This window comes from Monodelphis domestica, chromosome 4 (assembly GCF_027887165.1).
Source record: "Monodelphis domestica isolate mMonDom1 chromosome 4, mMonDom1.pri, whole genome shotgun sequence".
NCBI classification, from domain to species: domain Eukaryota; kingdom Metazoa; phylum Chordata; class Mammalia; order Didelphimorphia; family Didelphidae; genus Monodelphis; species Monodelphis domestica.
In genome coordinates, this window is record NC_077230.1 from 195,614,908 (window position 1) to 195,633,975 (window position 19,068).

At 32.7% G+C, this 19,068-nt stretch overlaps 1 protein-coding gene across 1 annotated transcript in view; it reads right to left on the reverse strand.

The window, feature by feature from the left end:
* Positions 1 to 19,068, reverse strand: part of CERKL (ceramide kinase like) — a 173,267-nt gene that overhangs the window by 1,024 nt on the left and 153,175 nt on the right. The window contains exons 6-11 of the mRNA XM_001377714.4: positions 9,997 to 10,071; positions 9,178 to 9,355; positions 8,987 to 9,052; positions 7,473 to 7,498; positions 7,276 to 7,378; positions 3,574 to 3,670 (exon numbers count right to left, since the gene is read on the reverse strand). Of these exons, the coding sequence (XP_001377751.1) occupies positions 3,574 to 3,670; positions 7,276 to 7,378; positions 7,473 to 7,498; positions 8,987 to 9,052; positions 9,178 to 9,355; positions 9,997 to 10,071 (545 nt within the window). The remainder of the gene's footprint in view (positions 1 to 3,573; positions 3,671 to 7,275; positions 7,379 to 7,472; positions 7,499 to 8,986; positions 9,053 to 9,177; positions 9,356 to 9,996; positions 10,072 to 19,068) is intronic.

Here is a 19,068-nt window from a genome sequence, read left to right on the forward strand (position 1 = left end):
TTAGTAATTCCTAGGTCATGATGGCAAAGCTATGAACAAAAGTCTAAAATTTATACATGAAGTAATGTTCATTTAATTAGATATTGTTTAAAAATTTTAATTGAATTTTTCTTGCCAATTGCATGTAATACATTTCTATATGAGTTTTCCAAAATTATATGATCTAAATTGTCCCTATCCTCCTTCCCTCCCCTCTCCTGAAGCAGGCAAGCAATTCTTTCTGAGTTATACATATATTATCATGCAAAAATTATTTCTATATTCATTTTTGTTAGTGACTAATCTTATAAAACCAAAACCCCACAACATATACCCATATAAACAAGTGAAAAATAATATGCATTCTGATTCCAACAATTCTTTTTCTGGAAGTGGACAGCATTCTTTGTCATAAGTCCCTCAGAATTGTCCTGGATCATTGTATTGCTGAGAGTAGCTCTTTTATACTATACCAAACCTGCTCAAGTAAAAAAAATTAGCAAGATATTTGGATATGGTTCATATTTTAATTTTACAAAATTCTATATAATCTTTTATCTCAAAGAAACATCTTTTAAAAATCATTGATAGGTGCTAAGAATTTTCTGCTCAGGCAGTTATGTCCTTTTTTCTATTAGAATAAATGAATAAAATAATATCCTGCTTCAACTTTGGATAGCTTCTGTAGGAAACAGTATAAGAAATTGAGTCATAAACACAGAATAGAATCTGATTTCCTTAGTGTGGACTCTCTTGATTAACTGTGGTTGAAAAAGAAATCTTTGCATAACCCCAGAACATTTTGAAATGAAGTATTAAAATTGGCTATTTTTTATCTTTACATTAAGAACAAAATTATTTTCAAAGTGAATGTGGTAACATGTTTCTTTTCTTCTGAAAAATGGGGAAATTAATATGGTCTGGAAAACTACTTTAGGGTAATGACATTTATATAATGAAATTACACAATAGTGGTCTTATGTTAAAAAAATATTAAATTTCTTCACATGATTTTTAATTATATGAGTTTTTATTGATGTCTTCTTTTTTATATAATAGTTATCTCCAGTATTCCTTAGGTTATCACTATACATCCCATCTTCAGGATCAGTATATCTTGCTCAGGTGAACATATTTTCTTTTAAATGTTTTTTGCTTTTCTTCTGCCCTTTTTTCTAGTATCTTTGCATTCCAAATCTACTGATCTCTCTTGTTTTTGTTGAGACTTGCCATCACAGATTCAAGTTTTTCTCTTTGGTAATACTAATCTTTCCCCGCTATTGCTCTCTGACTCTGACCTTCTGATGATGGTTTTCCTGGTAGCTGGATTTCAGAGTCTCAGCCTCCTCTCATACTGGGCAATTCATGGTTCACCAGCCTAAGTCCATGTGCAAACTAGCCCATTTAGCCTACTATCTAGTTACTGACCTTAAACACCAGGAAGTGACTTGGTTTCATATCCTATCCAGCTACCCACCCAAGCCTCCACATTCTCTACTCACAATGTCCCAGCTTCTACTTTTACAGAACAAAACACTTTTATTGTCAGTCACTTATATTTGCTGGCTTCTTCCTATGCAAACAAAACTTTTATTTATCTAGGAGACCTCCCTTGCCCTCAAGGAGCTTACATATATATATATATATATATATATATATATATATATATAATTTTTTTAAGCAGCTAGGTGGCTCAGTAGACTAAGAGTCAGGCTTAGAGATGGGAAGTCCTGAGTTCAAATTTGAACTTAGACACTTCTGGCCATGTGACCATGGTTAAGTCACTTAACCACCATGGCTTAGTCCTTACCATTCTTTTGCCTTAGAAACAATACATAATATTGAATACAAAATGGAAAGTCTTATAAAGACTTAAAAAAAATACATACACACAAATACATTACATATATCTAGAGCTATTATATAAACCTCATGCTTGGCACATCCCCTGACACAGTAACTATTTTAAAAGTGTTTTTTTCATTCATTCCTTCATTGCTTGTATCCCCTTTTCTCCATTCACATTGCCACCATCTTAGTTGAAGTCTTCATCATCTATCTTCCTTCTGGACTGTTGCCAATACTTTTCAATTTGCTAGTTCTATCTCGTGTCCATCTACTCTAATATTTCCCACACAGCTACCAAAGTCTTTTCATTAAAGTGTCATTCTGACCATGTCACTCCCCATACCTACTCAACATACTTCACTGGCTCCCTATTACCTCTAGAATTAAATATAGATTTCTTGTTTGGGTATTCACAGCCCAGCTTCCCCTCCCTGTCTTTCTAATCTTCTCATATAATATTTCTCCCCAAATAGTCTATGGTGTATCCATAACTGGTCTATTTGCTGTTCCTCACACATTTCACTACCCCATCTCTGAGTCTTTGTACTGGCTGTTTTCTATGCTGGGAATTCTCAATGTTTGAAGGAGTGGTATAAAGTATTAAGTTTATTTTCCTTTTTGTTTGCATCTCATCAAATAGCTCTCCAAGCAATTCTAAAATGGTAATTTCAAAAATTTAGTAATAGCAGCGTTATTAGAATAAATGTTTTCTTTTTCAACTTAAGTACTATGAGGGCTAGCATACATTTAAATGGCATAAGTTTGGATGTGCTTGATTAAAATAAAGGGAAAACCCACAGTTGAATTACTGTGTAGTAACAACGTTTTGAATTATCTATATTTGCACATCGTGGTTTCCTATTAGAGTCCAATCTTCACGGAGATTGAGGGGAAGCTTCAATGTCCTAAACACTACATTCCTGAATAGAGTATGATGGATACTACATGGAGGTAGCAAAGCACAGTTAAAATTGTGCTGAATTTGAGGTTAGGAAGTCTGGTGTCTCTCTGAGACTGAAAAATGGTTTAGAAATTTACAGATTTGTTCATATTTGTAGCTCAGTTTCTAGCCATTGCATCAAATAGATTGCAGGAAAGACATGATTTAGATTAACCACTTTGTTGTTTAAAGATATGATGAATCCCTTGAATAATGACAAAAATTAAAATTTATTCTGACTCCAAATGTCAAACTAAATAATGTTTACGTTTGAAAGGCTGTTCAGTTTGGATCAGTATTTTTCTGTTAACTTGTATGCCCATTTATATGAGATTATCTGGGAAATCTTTAGAGCACAGTAAAAAAGAGAAAAAATGTTGCCATAATATCAATAACCAAAATTTGAAATTTCAGCAATTTCTCTTCCAAAAAACATTTGATTCCAAAAAATATTTTTTTTCTTTCCAAAGGGTGGCATCTACACATGGGTGCATGCTGTTAATCTCAATTTGATCCACCCTTCAGTATAACAATCCTTTGCTTTTCTTGAGTTTGATAGATTTATACTCCCTTTTGAAATCTGATGGAAATTACACAGAACTGAACTATAGCAGATGGTCCTAAGGAGGCTAATCTCTATTAGAGTGATTACTGATTTTCAAACTCAGATAAGAAGAGGCTAATATATTCAGACAAGAAACTAAGCCTTCTTAAGGAAGGACATCTCAGTTAATACTGTCAGTAGAGTTCCCTCTACAGTTAACAATATTTTAAAAAATAAAACAACCAAGAAGGATTTACTATACCTGGTTTTTAAAACTGGCATATCTTTTCAGATGCTTTACAAATTCTGGTCGAGAAGTGTTTCGTGTAAGAATAAGAGCCAAACTTCCACTATTTAATCTGTAAATTAAATATTTTTGTTTTACTCTAAGAAATATAACTTAGTTCAGAACCAGGATAAAAAAGAATTTATATAGTTCCTTTCATATAAATATGGCATTCATTAGCAGATTTGGGGAATCAATTTAACAATATATTATTCTGTATTCTTCTTAATGATGGACCATTTCTAATCAATTCTACTTATAAATTAACTTTATCTTCAGAAACCTCTTATACTAAAAAGCTCTGTGAAAAGAAAATCAATACATTGTTCAACTATCATGGCAAAACATTACAAGGAATCCACAATTAAAGGGATAATGGGAAAAACCACTAATCAAAATGAGTATTTCCTAGTCAGACACTATGATTAAAGTCTCTGGATCTCCCAAACAGGTAGAAAGGTCAGAGGAGTTCAGAGCTAGTAAAAAAGGAGGGCTATGGGAAAGAGTAATTTTGGTGTCATGGCTGTATTTTATCTTGATGGCAACTCAGGAAAGAAAATCACCCAACCCTATGGGTGCTCTGGGTTCAGATGGTGGAAGATATCTGCAAACCAGAAGACTTTACTGTGGTTGGCATTAAGAGTTAGGAGGCTTCTTTTTTGACATCCACATCCATTTGATATTTTTAAGCTTTTTGGTCGAGTTTAGATGTTATGATACCGTAAAAATTGTGAATTACTCCTAAGTATAATGTGTAATAACGCACAAGTTTAAATTTTTAATGTGATTTAAATATCTGTTTATATGCATGGGCATCAAATAACTGAAAAATAACTACTATGAAGAGTCCTTTATTAGAGGCACTGAAGTAAAAACAAAAGTTACTTATGTTTATTTAAATGCTTCAGTATTTTAATCTTGCATAACTCTACTCAGTTTCCTAAGAAGAAAAAAGACAAAATTATACTTTATAGCCAAGGAAATCACTTACAAATACATCCAACTTTAAACGTCTGTCTGTAGAAATTGATGAAAATCCTTTATAATTCTATTTCAATGAAAAAAGCTTGGAAGTTTGCAAAAGGGAAATAAAAGTAAGCTCTTCAATTTAAAAAGTCATAGATTATAGAAATTAATGAGGGTTTAGCCTAAACCCCTCAATTTATAAAAGAAGAAATTGAGAGATTACTCAAATAGATTGTCCAAAGTCATAAAACTAGATCTGGGAGAACTTCAATTTTATAAATCTATGACCCATATTCTTTTTTACCATTTCCTACTGCCTCCATTTAATCTATTTTTAATACCATGTCCTGTGTAGTGTTTTAGGTTTTACTTTATAAGAGAACAAATTGTTTTTAGTATATGCTGACCAAACCTTACTAAATGTGTTTTTATTGATACCCTTTGTCTTTACAGTGCCTAAATTACCCTCTCTATTATTTCCAAAGATTCATCCTTTAAAAGAAGACATTTTATTTTAATAAAATAAGAGAAAGAGGAAAAAGAAAAGAAAAAGATCAGAAAAATTGATCAGTGCTTAGGAAACAATCTCACTATCTATGGAGTATCCCACACCTATGATCCACCTCTGCAAAGAAAATATTTTCTCTTTTCTCTTCTTTGGGATCATGCTTGTTCTCTATAATTTTGTAGCACTCGGTTTTTTGGTGTTGGTGTTCTATGGTGGGGTTTTTTCCATTTGCGTTTTTGTATTCATTGTGTATATTGCTTCCTCATTTCTGTTTACCCTACTTTGCACCAGTTCTTATAAGCCAATTCATGCTTTTCTGTATTCACAATAATAATAATTTCTTACAGCAAGAATAATATTCCAAAAAATTCAAGCATCACAATTTAGCCATTCCCCAATTAATGGGCATCTACACTGTTTCTACTACTTTGCTACTACAAAAAGTGCTGATACAAATATTTGGGGATGTATGGAGACTTCTTTTTATCAATGAACTCCTTGCATAGCAGTAAAACCTCCAGGGCAAAATATGGACATTTCATTTGCATAATTCCAAACTCCTTTCCAGATTAGAAATACACTAATTCATACCTCGGCAAATAATTCATTAGTGTGGGTCTCTTTCTATAACCATTTAACATGAACTATTTCTATCTTGTCACCTTTGCCAGTTTGCTGAGCCTGAGGCAAAACTTCAGAGTTGTGATTTTAATTTTTTAACTTAATATAAGTTATTTGGAAAATGTTTTCATATGTTCATTAAGAATTTGAAAGTTTTTGAGACCTTTCTGTTCATATTTCTTTGATCATTTATCTATTGGAAATGATTTCTGCTCATATATTTCTGTTATTTTACTATATTTTTGATGTCAAACTTTTATACAAGAAAACTAGGGCAAAATTTTGTTTCCAGTGGACTCCTTCCTTTCTTAGCTTATATTCACTAATTTTATCTGTGTAAATGCTTTTAAATTTCATGTAATATGTCTTTAATATTTCTATAATACCAGTTATCTTTAATTTAATTAAGAATACATCTCCTACCCACTCAGTAGTTTATGGTCTACCATATAATGTAGAACATAAAAATTAGAAGAAATTAGAAGGAAAAATTATAAAAATTAGAAGATATGTAAATCATAGTCTGTATGTTCTAAATTTCTCCTAATTTTAATGGTATCTTGAATATTAAGCTAATCTAATTTATTGTAGCATATTTTATAAGAATTTTATCTAAGCCTGATATCTGATAGACTGCTTTCCAATTTATTTTTCCAGCAGTTTTTATCAAATACAGAATACCTTCCTAAGTAATTTATGTATTGGGGTTAATCAAACACTAGATTATTGAGTTCCATTATTTTTGATTCTCCTTTGTGTAGTCTGTTCCATTGTTCTACTTCTCTATTTTTAAACAATACCAAATGGTTTTGATGAATGCTGCTTTATAAAATACTTTGAGATTTGGAAGTGCTATTCTCCCTTCATTCTTACCTTTTTTCATTATTTCCTTTCATATCTAAATCTTTTCATACTCCAAATTAATGTTATTATTTTATTGAATTCTGTAAAATCTCCTTTTGATAGTTTAATTGGTATAGTATTAAGATAAAAATCACCTTTGGAAGTACTTTAAATTTTAATATAATGACATGGCCTCACTAAGAGTATTGAATATTCCACCTACTATTTAAGTTGTTTGTTCTTTAAGGAGAATTTAATGATTGGATTGATACAAATATTGAGAGCATTTTATGCATTTCTAGTTCTTTTGAATGGAATTTACTTTTTATTATTGCTTCTTGGATTCTCTTGTATTGTACAAAAATGTTATTGATTTTTATGGACTTATTTTTGTAGCCTGGAACTTTGCTGATGCTATTAATTGTTGGACTTTAGTCATTACATTCATATACTTTCTGATACTTAGTGTACAAGTCTACACCAAAAGAGGGAAATTCTATTAGCAACCCACACTTATGGGATCATAGATTTGGAGAAAAAAATCATATTTGTCCTCATTTGAAAGATATCAAACTTAATGTTTATATCTGATATTGGAGAGTCTGAGATGGCCAACACTATGATGTAGTAATGAACCACTAAGGATAATAGCAGATATTCTGGGCATAAAATTCAATAGTGATAGAAGAATGCATCAGAATGTACAAACATTTCTTTCCTTCTTTTAAACATTTACTAACCTGGTATTAGGAACCAAGACTCCAGGTGACAATAAATGAGGGATTGACATGACACTGATGTTCAGGAAATGACCCTGGACCTTCTGCCACTGATTTTCACAGTCTAAAAGTTGTGAAAAATAATTACTTCATTGCTTTACTATAATGATATTTTGGCAATATCATTCAAATTTCACAGAGACCATTTTGGAACATACCAGATTCTGTAGTTCCATATTCATTTCTAAAAAGAAAAATGCATTGTATGAAAAAATGTATATATTTAATATAAACTAAAAGACTTAAAATCAACTAAATACTACAACTTTTTCTAAAAATAGTTGTTTATTTTAAAGTCAAAATTCATCAACAATTCAAGAAGATGCAAATTTTTGTGGAAGGTGATAATATATTTGGTGATTAGTGGCATTATTCAAAAATAAAAGGGCATCTAAAAAGAGGAAAATCAGGTAATGTTAGAATGGTCTCCAATCTCTTTTGGTGAATTATGGTCTCAAACTCTTAACTATGGGTACCCTTTTTTTCTTCTTCCTCTACTCTTTTTCAGTGGTCCCATTTGCTACCCATTCTTTATGCAGACAACTTTAAAATCTATCTGTTTTACTTCTCTCTCTCTCTCTCTCTCTCTCTCTCTCTCTCTCTCTCTCTCTCTCTCTCTCTCTCTCTCTCTCTCTCTCTCTCTCTCTCTCTCCCTGTTTTTTTTTATGTGTCTGTCTCTGTTTCTCTCTCTCTCTTGAGCTAATATAATATTTAGAACTGTCTACTAGAGATCACTACCTTTTACAGCACAGCAACGCCAAGGATTCAACATTTCCAAAACCAACATCTCCATCTTCTCCCCAATCTACCCTTCTTCTACAATTCCTAGATATGACGCCTCAGTCACCTTTGTTCTGTCTTCTTCACTATCTATATCTGATTAGTTGCCAAAATCTTCTAAATTATAGCTTCACATCTTTCATATTGATCCCCTTATCTCTTGTTTCCCCCTGCATTCTCCCAATTCAGGTTCTTCCAAACATTTTGTCTGGATCTCTCCTTTTCTTCCATTATACTCTACCTTGTACATATTTATTTATATGCATGATGAATTATAACTCATAGTGGTGCTGAGGGGGAAAATGACTGAAGCACAAAAAAGACAAAAGAAATGTTAAATAATATCCTGTTTTGTCAAAACATATTATTCCCTCTCTTCCTCCTGAAATTGTATTTATTTGTGTACCTAACTTATTCCTCCAGTAAATTATAAACTCGCTGAGAGAAAAGACAATAACATGACCTAGGCCCTACTTCTACCTCCCATCTCATTCAAAAGCTATTTTTCATAAAACAAAGTAAAAATTCCAAGTTACATTCAAGGGCTTTGGGAACCAGTCAAACCTGTCCTCAGCTGCCTTTTTCCTCACATTTCTTCAGGGAAACAGCAGAGAGAACAGCAACATAATGCAAAGGGCAGTGTCAAAAAGACCTTGGTCTTATGTGATATACTGGACAGAGTCAGATTCAGTCAGGAAGATAGAGGTTAAAATATTGTGACACATCCTGAATATGTGACCTTAACTTCTTAATGATTTGGGAAATTCTGTGACTCCATGTTGCAGGCAGCTGTGACTCTGCAGTAGCAGAAGACATAGTCCTTATGCTAGTTGCTGATACCAATCATGGGTCTGACCAAAAAATAAATAGAGAGAGAAAGAGAATTACACACCGACTGGCTTCCTCAGAGTCCTGTGAAACTTCTGTTGGTAAAAATGATATTTCACAGTCTTCAGGTCTAAAAGAAAATACCCTTTATTAATAGATTGTCGGGTGTTAAGGGGATGTGAATATCTTTTTCATATTGTACCATACTAAATAATACTAAATGGTGAACTCTAGACATCTACAGAAAATGCTTACTTGAGGCTTGCCAGTGTCTTAATTAGAGCAAAGTCTTTTCTTTGATTAGGTGGCATCCAACGATGTTTTTCTGCCCAAGCCAAGGTCTTTCCACCAAAGCCAAATATAGCTGAGAATCCAAAGCGAAGAAACTTGCCAGTACTACTGAATGTGCAGACATCTACTGGCTGCATATGCCCTGAAATATGAACCCAATGAAATTAAATGAGAAAAGCAAGTTTGTGAATTTCCATAAGCAAATAATAAATCTGGAGCAACATGTTTAATTAATTAAATATAAAAGATGCCTTAAGCTTTTCCAATTATATCTCCAATTAATAAAATCTCCATTTTATTCTCCATCATAATGTAAAGGAAAGAGACTTAGGTAAAATACCTATTGACTAGTGCTGTGGTTCAATGATGATCATATGAGTGTTGAGGTTGTATAAGGCTACAGTGGCTTTATTTTACAGTATATTTGGTTTTCATTAATCTGAGTTATATCTGCCTTTCAGTTTTATGAGTTGAATGTCTGAGATGATCTTTCTTTTCAATCCCAAAATAAATTCAGCTTGCACCCAATGTAATAATATATATATATACCATATAAATATATCATTGGGATCCTAAATTAATAGTTTAAACAATTGCATTCTTTTCATGTATTTCAGTAAATATTATCCACTAGAAAGGATCTTTCTGCTTTATGAAGCAAAAACTTGAAATGATAGTCCTAACTTTGATGATTAATAATTTGTATTACTTTACTTTCTTAGAATTAAAATATTTCTTGAGTTAAATAAATAAAAATCTCCTAAAATATGAAGTAATTCTTACCCATTATGATATGTAATGTTGCAGTCACTATGTGAGTGACCCCATAAAGTGAATGTGCCAGGACATTGGTAGAACCTGCCAAATTGAACAAAAGTTGACAATGAGGGAAAGAAATCAGAAAAAAAAATATTGTACTAATATTAAACTACTTAAGTTATATTTCTGGCAAAAATATTAATATTTTTCTACTCTTCTCCACCCTCCAGACTTTCCCATAGATTAGCAGAGGGGTCACTTTCATCTAGCAATGCACACTTGACAAACTTCTGTGAATTTCCATTATTACTTTTGGATAAACACTTCTATCACAAATGGTCTGGTTAGTTAAACATAAACCATGTGTAATCTCAAAAGGCCTTATAAAAAGGCAAAGGGTGTAGAAGGGAGAATCAAAAGCCTTTTCTCAATCTTTGGGCAAATCATTTGTGACCCCCCAAAAAAACAGGGGAAATTGTTCTGTTTTAAAAGCCAAAGCAAGACACTAGACTCTAATAGAAATGCATTATGTACCTTTTGAAAGAATCTATTTAATAATTAACCTCTTCCTACCTCTTAAATTATATGTTATTTCTATTTCTCTTTAACTATAGTTATATGTGATCATTTGATTTTGACCCTTCATTAAGTAAGTAAAGTATATTCAAGTAAACATATTCAATTATCCATAGAGGGTGGAAATACTAAGCTTTTCCCCACAATGGATAAAACTTTTATCCACCTGCCTAGAATTAGAACCTCAACCAAAAATAGGAGTGAGAAAATCAACAATTCTAAATTCTCTACAAGAGAAATAGGGCTGTGGGCAATCCTACTTATTTGAAAGGGTGAGAAAATCAATAATGCCTAAGCTTTGAAAAATTATTAAAAGAGGATCCAAACACCAAGCCTTTTACCTCCAGAGCTCAGATTCAGATTAGCACCTCAGAGACCTCAGAGGATAAGAAAATCTAATTTCAGTCACTCATTACCACACCATGAAAGGGAGAGCTACCAGTGTTTACTGAGAAGACTGATAAAAATCAACTATCCTAGGCTAGAAAATTCCATTTCTATCCTCTCCAAATATACATAATTCAAGATCACAGAATGCCCAAAACTTATCATTGCTGTGATTACTCCTGACTCTTGAATCTGTCTGCATCAGGTTTCCTTCTAGAATATTCATATTGCTCTGCTTTCCGGTTTTACTTTGTCTTTTGGAATTCTCATCCTAATGTTAACAAAGTTTCCCATTATACTAGATATATTTTCTTTAATACTCCTTCCACTTATTTGCACTGATAGAAATCAAACAACCTATACATTTTATGTCCTTAGCAACCTACTTCAGTTCTAGATATGCTTTCTTCTGAGCTTCTATACACACTGGCCCTGAAAGAAGAGTATGCCACACTACATGATCCTCAGTACCACTTCAAAAACCTCTTCATTTATTGATAACAACCTATCAGATCCTGGTTGATGTAATCTACTACTCCTGCAAGTTTTTCATACACATCTTGATATCCTACCCAAACACATTAGCCTCCAAGTTCATCAGCCTCCTCAGTTTTTATGATCTGTTCCTTTACTATCCCTCAGTTTTACATGAGGGTGGCCATGTGATTCAATATAATAAAATACCTTAGTGTTTTGCTAGTAATTAATTAGATTTTTAAGCAAAGAAAATTATGGCTCTTACCCTGGTTCTACCCTTTTCTAGTTTTACAGAGAAGGGAGAGTTTTAGGCACCTCTCAGTATAATTTTTCTATAGCTTCACTACATTTATAATATGCAAAGTGATTCTTCTTGTTTCATCAAACTTGTATTTTGTTTGTGTTTTTACAACTATATTAATGACCAGAAAGCTTCGTAAAATTCAGGGGGTTCATCTCTCTTCTAATTTCTTTGCTTCTTAAATCTCTGAAATAAAGTTTCTGAATGGTGCTCTTTAAATTTCTTTGACATCTCACATTGCCTCAACCTTTTGGTTTTTTCTTTTAATTTTTAATTAAGGAAAACTAGAATTTTAAAACCACTTATTTTCTGGATTCTGTTCTTTACCAGTAAAAATTTTTGAGAGGATCCTCTGACAAAATGGTTAATTGGTTTTTTCTAGATAGAGTATGGCATGAACCAAATGTTAAATTACTTTCCCACTGGGAATTCCAGAAGAAATGTGCTCCTCCTTTGTGTACAGTGACTTCAACTTTAAGAAATCATATTTAAAAAGCTATTCTATTACAAAATAACATAAAATAGTGAAATAATGTCCTTTTATTTATACATTTAAACCCATGAATCAAGAGAAAGTTTGGTAACAACTGAATTGATAAACATAAAATATCCTGTCATTTAGCTACAGAAAGATTTCTCTTCTTTCCATCACACAAATTCTTATCAAGAACAATGTAATTTGGAAGCTAAGGGGAGAAATACACTACAACTAAAGGAAGTGATTCTATATTAATAAAACAGAACTGTATCCACATGAGAAGAAAATGACTTCCTTTTCTTTTTCAGCTACCCTGGAGTGAAATAACTAAAATGTGGGCAGGAAAAGAAATAAGGACACTTGATAATTTACAAGTTAGATAGTAAAACTTTAAGAGTAGCTACCATTCCAACAAACATATCTATACTATTTAAAGGAATGCAACAAAATGTTGTGTACTCAATTTGACAGAAAAAAATGTATGCAATTTAGAACTGACTATAATCAAACTAGTGCTCCAAAGTACATTATTATTAGCAAATAATGGTCTGTATAAACCCTCTCTGACATAGTAGTGTTGCCATTTCATAATATACAAATTTTTAAATGTTATATGTCATTTCTAACTGACAAGGAGAAAATGGATCCTATTCAAAAGATTTCTACTATGATTAAATAAAAGGAAGATAAAAAAGAAAGTCCGTTGATTAATAAGTATTATGATAAGCACTGGAGATACAAAAAGAAGCAAAAGATAGCCCCTGCCTTCCAGGAGCAAACAACAAGCAAAAAAAAAAGTACAAATAAGCCATAGACAGGATAAATTGGAAATAATGAAGAGAGGGGAGGACTAAAATTAAGAGGAGATCAGGAAGGAAAGTTAGGGAAGCCAGGAGGAGTGAGAACTGCAGAATAGGAATAGAAAATGCCTGGAGCTGAGACCTGGACAGTATTATTTATTGAAGAGCAAGAAGGCCAAGTGTCACTGGATTCCAAATTACATGGCAGAGTAAAGTGTAAAAAAAATTGGAAAGGTAGGTGAGGCTAGACTATGAAGAGTTTTATACACCAATTAGAGGATTTTGTATTTGTATCCTCAGAAGGGAAGTTTTAGGAAAATAACTTTGGTGGCTGAATGAAGGATGGGCTAGTAGAGGGGAGAGAGATTGAAGTAAGCAGATCCATTGGTAGACTATTGCAGTAAGTGTGAGATAATGAGTGCCCATAACAGGGTGTTAGCAGCTTTAGAAGATACAAGAGGTTGTATCTAAGAGATGTTGCACAGAAAAAAAATCAACAGAACTTGGCACTAGATTGGATGGAGGAGGGGGTTTTAGAGAAATTGAAAAGCCAAGGATGACACTGCTGTTAAGACTAAGGAACTGGGAGGATGGTGACAGTAATGGTTTGGAGGATTTGGGGGGGAAATGATGAGTTTAGTTTTGGACATGTTGTATTTAAGATTTCTATTGGCTATCCAGTTCAAGACATCTGAAAGACAACTAGAGATACAAGACTAGAAGGTAGGAGAGACGTTTGAACAGAATAGGGAGATTTGAGAATCATCAGCAAAGATATGGTGATTAAATCCATGAGAGCTGATGAGATCCCAAGTAAGGTAGTATAAAGGGAGAAGAAAAGAACCTTGAGGAATATAAATGGTTGGTTAGTGGGGCTGATCCAGAAGAGCACCCAACAAAAGAGACTGAAAAGTGGTTTTGATAGGTAGAAGCAAAACCAGGAGAGATAGGTGTCCCAAAAACCAAGCAAAAAGAGTATCAAGGAACAGAGCACAATCAGCAGTGGCAAAGGTTGAGGAAGATTAAGAAGACAGTATTTTGATACTAAATTTGACAATTGGGATTTTATTGGTAACTAGAGAAATGGAATGAAGTAGAATGAAGACTTCAGAAGCCAGACTGTAAGGAATTAAGAAGAGAGTGAGAAGGAAGTGGAGGTATCGGACACCGATAAAATCTAGGACCTAGCATCTAATGCTGTTCTTAGAGCTCACGCAATTAAATGAGTAAATTATATGAATGGTTTAATAGACATATTTATTATATTATTAAAATTATGTACATACGTGTAATACGCAGTATTAAGGATATATATTTAATCAATTTCAAACTGGCATATAAATCAATGATCTGAAGACATGCTTATATTATTTCCACCTGAGTGATGCAAACATGCGAATTTATAATAATTTATATTATTTATATTAGCTTTATTAATTTATAATAATTTATATTATTTATAATAATTATATTGATTTATATTAATTATATTAATTTATATAATTTATAATGTTTATATTAATTTGTAATATTTATTTAACGAATATAATTTTAAGTATATATTCACTAAACCCTCTTGCCCCCTTAACAAAGAAATTATATCTTATTTCCGTCAAACCCCAAAACCGGAGACATAACTTCAAGTACTTAAATAGGGAATATAAATTAGAGTATAATTTGTTAAAAAAAAACTTTACGGTCTAAATGTTTTTAATATAAAGATAAAAATAATATTTTAAAGTTAAAAAAATTATTTTTTATCAATACTGACATAGTATACAAATTCATTCTATCAATAAATACAATTAAATCAACCCTTATCCTAAAGTTAATGTAGCTTAATTTTAAAGCAAAGCACTGAAAATGCTTAGATGGTTCATAGTATAACCCATAAACAAAAGATTTGGTCCTAGCCTTATTGTTAATTTTAATTAGACCTACACATGCAAGTTTCCGCTACCCTGTGAGAATGCCCTCAAAACTATTAAACCAAAAGATAAGAGGAGCTGGTATCAGGCACACTAACAGTAGCCAATTACACCTTGCTCAACCACACCCCCACGGGAAACAGCAGTGATTAGAATTAAGCTATAAACGAAAGTTTGACTATTATAGATGACCTTCTCAAGGCATTTAGCCACAAAGGGAAAAAGAGATATAGGATGACAGTGGAGATGAGAGAATCAAATACATTTTTGAGGGAGGGTGGTTTGAGAATGGAAGAGACATGGTCATGTTTATAGGAAGCAAGGAAGGAACCAATAGAACAGGGAGAGAGTAAAGATTATTGAGAGAATGGGAATACTAGAGGAGTAAAACTTTTGAAGGAGATGAGATGGAATTGGTTCATTTATTCAAGTATTTATTAGGTTTTTAATATACAAATTGTCAAACATGTATGTGTATGAATATACACCATATAAATTGCTTTAAAATAATTTGTTACAGGTTCCTAATTCATGACAAATTTCTCCAATACAAGATAAGTAGTTTATTTTATATATTAAAAGAAGGAAATGCTGAGAACCTAAAAACCACTGCATTCAACCTCAGTCAAGTGTTCTGTCATTGCTGTGCCATATACTGACTATATTGTCAGCATCTTTAACCTGGATCTTTAATTAGGACCTTTAACAGGATCTTTAATTAGGACCATTAGGAATATGTGCTTAGAAAATAGCATGAATTGATATGGAACTGGAAATATTCACTTTCTAAATATATGAAATCTCAAAGTAATATCTGCAACCTGATTTATTTTAATATAATTAAATAGTGGAAATAAATAGGAATATTTTTTTTCAAAGTCTGACATAGTATTTGCTTCAGGGACACATATCCAAAGTCTGACATATTCTGAATAGAATCATACAGTTCCCAAATATTAAAGCCTAAAGAGACTGTCCATCAAATGATTATCAACATCATCAAAACAACTTATAAGAACCTATTCTATGAGGATATTACAGTCATTCAAATCAACAATAACAACAAAAACCTATATTATGTACCTACTAAATGTAAGCTACTATCCTAGGCCTTAAATCCAAAGAAATTATGGTCTTTAGTTAGTCCTCAAGTAATATCCAATCCAAATGGCCTAATGAGGAAGAAATTGATTCGTGGGTGTTTGGAAACAGTAGAGCTGTGAAAGCAGACAACTCTTGATTATTGAGGAGCTAATTATCCAGGAGTAGATTATTCAGGCCCCTTGAATTATCCTTTGGCTTTCTGCTACCTGTCTTTTGACCATTCTCTTGCTTATTAGAATCCCCCACTTGGGAATGGATGGAAGAAATAAAAGGAAATGAAATAATACATTATGCTTCATGTTAGCAAATCTGGTAAAAGTTTTGGTGAAGGAGAGAATGAAACTATTAACTAAAATGAATTTTTTTATTATCTATGGATTTCAATTATCCATGCTGTCCCTCTTTCTATTATCATAGATAATTACGAGTTGACTATAAAAACATTCCTTTAGAAAGCCTATTAAAAAGCAATAATGTAATGCTGTAATGAACAATGGAGAAGGAAGCATACCGTGACCAAAGCCACAAAGACTGCTTATTTCTTCCATGTTATAAGGGAATGCTCCTATGAATCATGACAGAGCATAGATCCTTCCTTAGCTTTTAGAGGGGAGCTTTGTAACTGTTCCTCAGTTCTGTAGCAAATACTACTGGTGGTGAGGATAACCATGAGAAGGAGGCCAAAATGATAACAGTTAAATAATTCCTTTTTGCTCTTGTTAGCCTGTCCACCATTCCTTGCATATAGTTTTAAATTCTTGAAAGAAAAAGGAAATTCCATAAATATAATACATTTAATGACATGAAAATAGAAGCAATTAACTTAAAATATAGCAATAAACAAGATAACCATGACATCCATCAAAAAAAGATATTTTCTTTCTTAAAATATTATATAAAAGAGGACTGTCATGAATGGAAAATTTTCATGTGAGATGTGTTTTGGAACTGTCTGTGTTTCACCATTTTTGACAGACGTAACAAGACCATGACTAACCATTTTATACAGAGCCAAGCTGACCTTTCAAGATGTTTATATATGCAATTTTCAAATGAATTCTATACATCAAATTTAACTTCTTGATTCCTCAAACACTATTTCATTCAAGAGGTCTATTCATTGAAAAGCAGTACCGCCCAATGTAGATAATGACAAAATAATACCTCAAAAAAAGCTGTAAATGTTCTATTTCAAAGTGAACATTTTAATTAGAATGAAAAGTTATTTTCCTGCCAATATTATCCTCTTTCCCTCTTTCTTCTCCATCACTCCTAAAATGTGCCAAAGCAGAAGAGTAAGGACAAAAGTATCGGTTCATGTAGAGAATGACTGATGAAGGTACCAAGCAGAAATTGTGAAAAAAAAAAATTGTCCTTGGAAGTGCAAGCACTTCTGCAGAACAATTAACTTAATTAACCAGACAACATGAATATTCATAAGGCTGTTAATGTCTCCCACATCCAAACAGATAAATGTGATGTAATGACTTCCTAGTCAAGCATATCTAAAATTCTCATGAAAACTGTACCTACACTTTGGTTCTTTGCCTGAAATATCATAGAAATTAACAGTCCCTTGGCAATATTTTATTCTCCCTAAATTAATTGGAAAGCATGAATTTATTTAAATTAACTCCTTAGGACTGTGTTGTTTTGTAGCCATCATTCTAGGGATCAAGCCTTGTTTAACAACAATTCGATGGATTTTTTAGCTTTATGTCCTTCTAGTTTTTCTCCTCAACTCGAATCTCTCTGTATAGTTCCTTGGTACCAGTTCCCATAGCAACAAGCACCATTGCTAATGGCCAGGATTACAAATACAGGCTTCCCCACATCTGATCCATTTGATTCTGACCATAATTCAGCAGCTTAGTCTGCTGGCTCAGTAGAGTAATTTACTAAACACTCTCCCTCTGGGTGTCTCTCTCCAGGAGGCAAATGACTTCAAAGGCAGACTGTCTCCTCCTGTTCAGAAGCTTGCAAACTTCCTGCCTAGCACTTGTTATTCCTATTCTTTGCCTAACAAGGTAAGAAGTAGGACTTTAGTCCTCAAACAAACATGTCTGGTAAATCATTTCCTTTTCTCATTAACTAGAACCAGCTAGTTAGAACCTCTACCCCGTGTTCAGATACCATGCTGAAGCTTTTTTCACTCTCTCCTCTCAATGATTTCAATGGAAATTCAGTATTTGTATTATATACTTATATATAATATGGGTTTAAAAGCAGATGCATTTTAAAACTTGTAACATCCACAAAGTTCAATGATAAGACAGTAATTTCCTTGTTTAAAAAAATTGAGCTGTGCTTAAAAAAGAAAAGAACCATTCTCATTTAACTTGTGCTTTGAGGCAGCTGCCCCCTTGGTAAAAAATGCATCCCTTTGGGTGCACCCATCCTTCTTGCTTTTGATGTGTAACTTAACAAATTATTTCAAGATTATAAATACTAATGAAGAGAAACAGTGACCTAGGCATGTCCAATTTGCAGAGAGTAAAATGTTGGAGAGGTTCCATCTGGAAACATCACCATCACATTCAGAGCAACCAAAATGACCTGTGATGGTCAAATCCCTGACCTAACATATATTTGCTTCTTTGCAACAGAGGTTGCCTCTCACAGTATAACTTACCAGAGATGTTTTTGCAGGCACTGTAAAAGCTACACAATATGCCTTAATGTTTCCTATCATTTTAAAGACTGCTAGGAGGGCTTCATCTCTCAAATAGTATTAAGGCATCTCTGAATGGATTGCATTTTAAAGTCCCATAACACCCATGAACCAATATTAAGAGATTGAAATGATAATAAAATAAATAGAATGTTGATTTTTAATACATTTTTCTATTAGCTAGTAAACTAAAAGTTTTTGTTTTTTAAAGGCTTTTAGAAAATTATCCCTGCACATATGTGTAAATGCATGCATAACAATATTAGAGAATATGCCATTACATGAGATGTTTAAGATTGAAAGTCAATATTCAATCAATCTCAACTCTCAGTTATTTATTTAAGAGGTAACCTGGGCAAACTAAATTGTATACC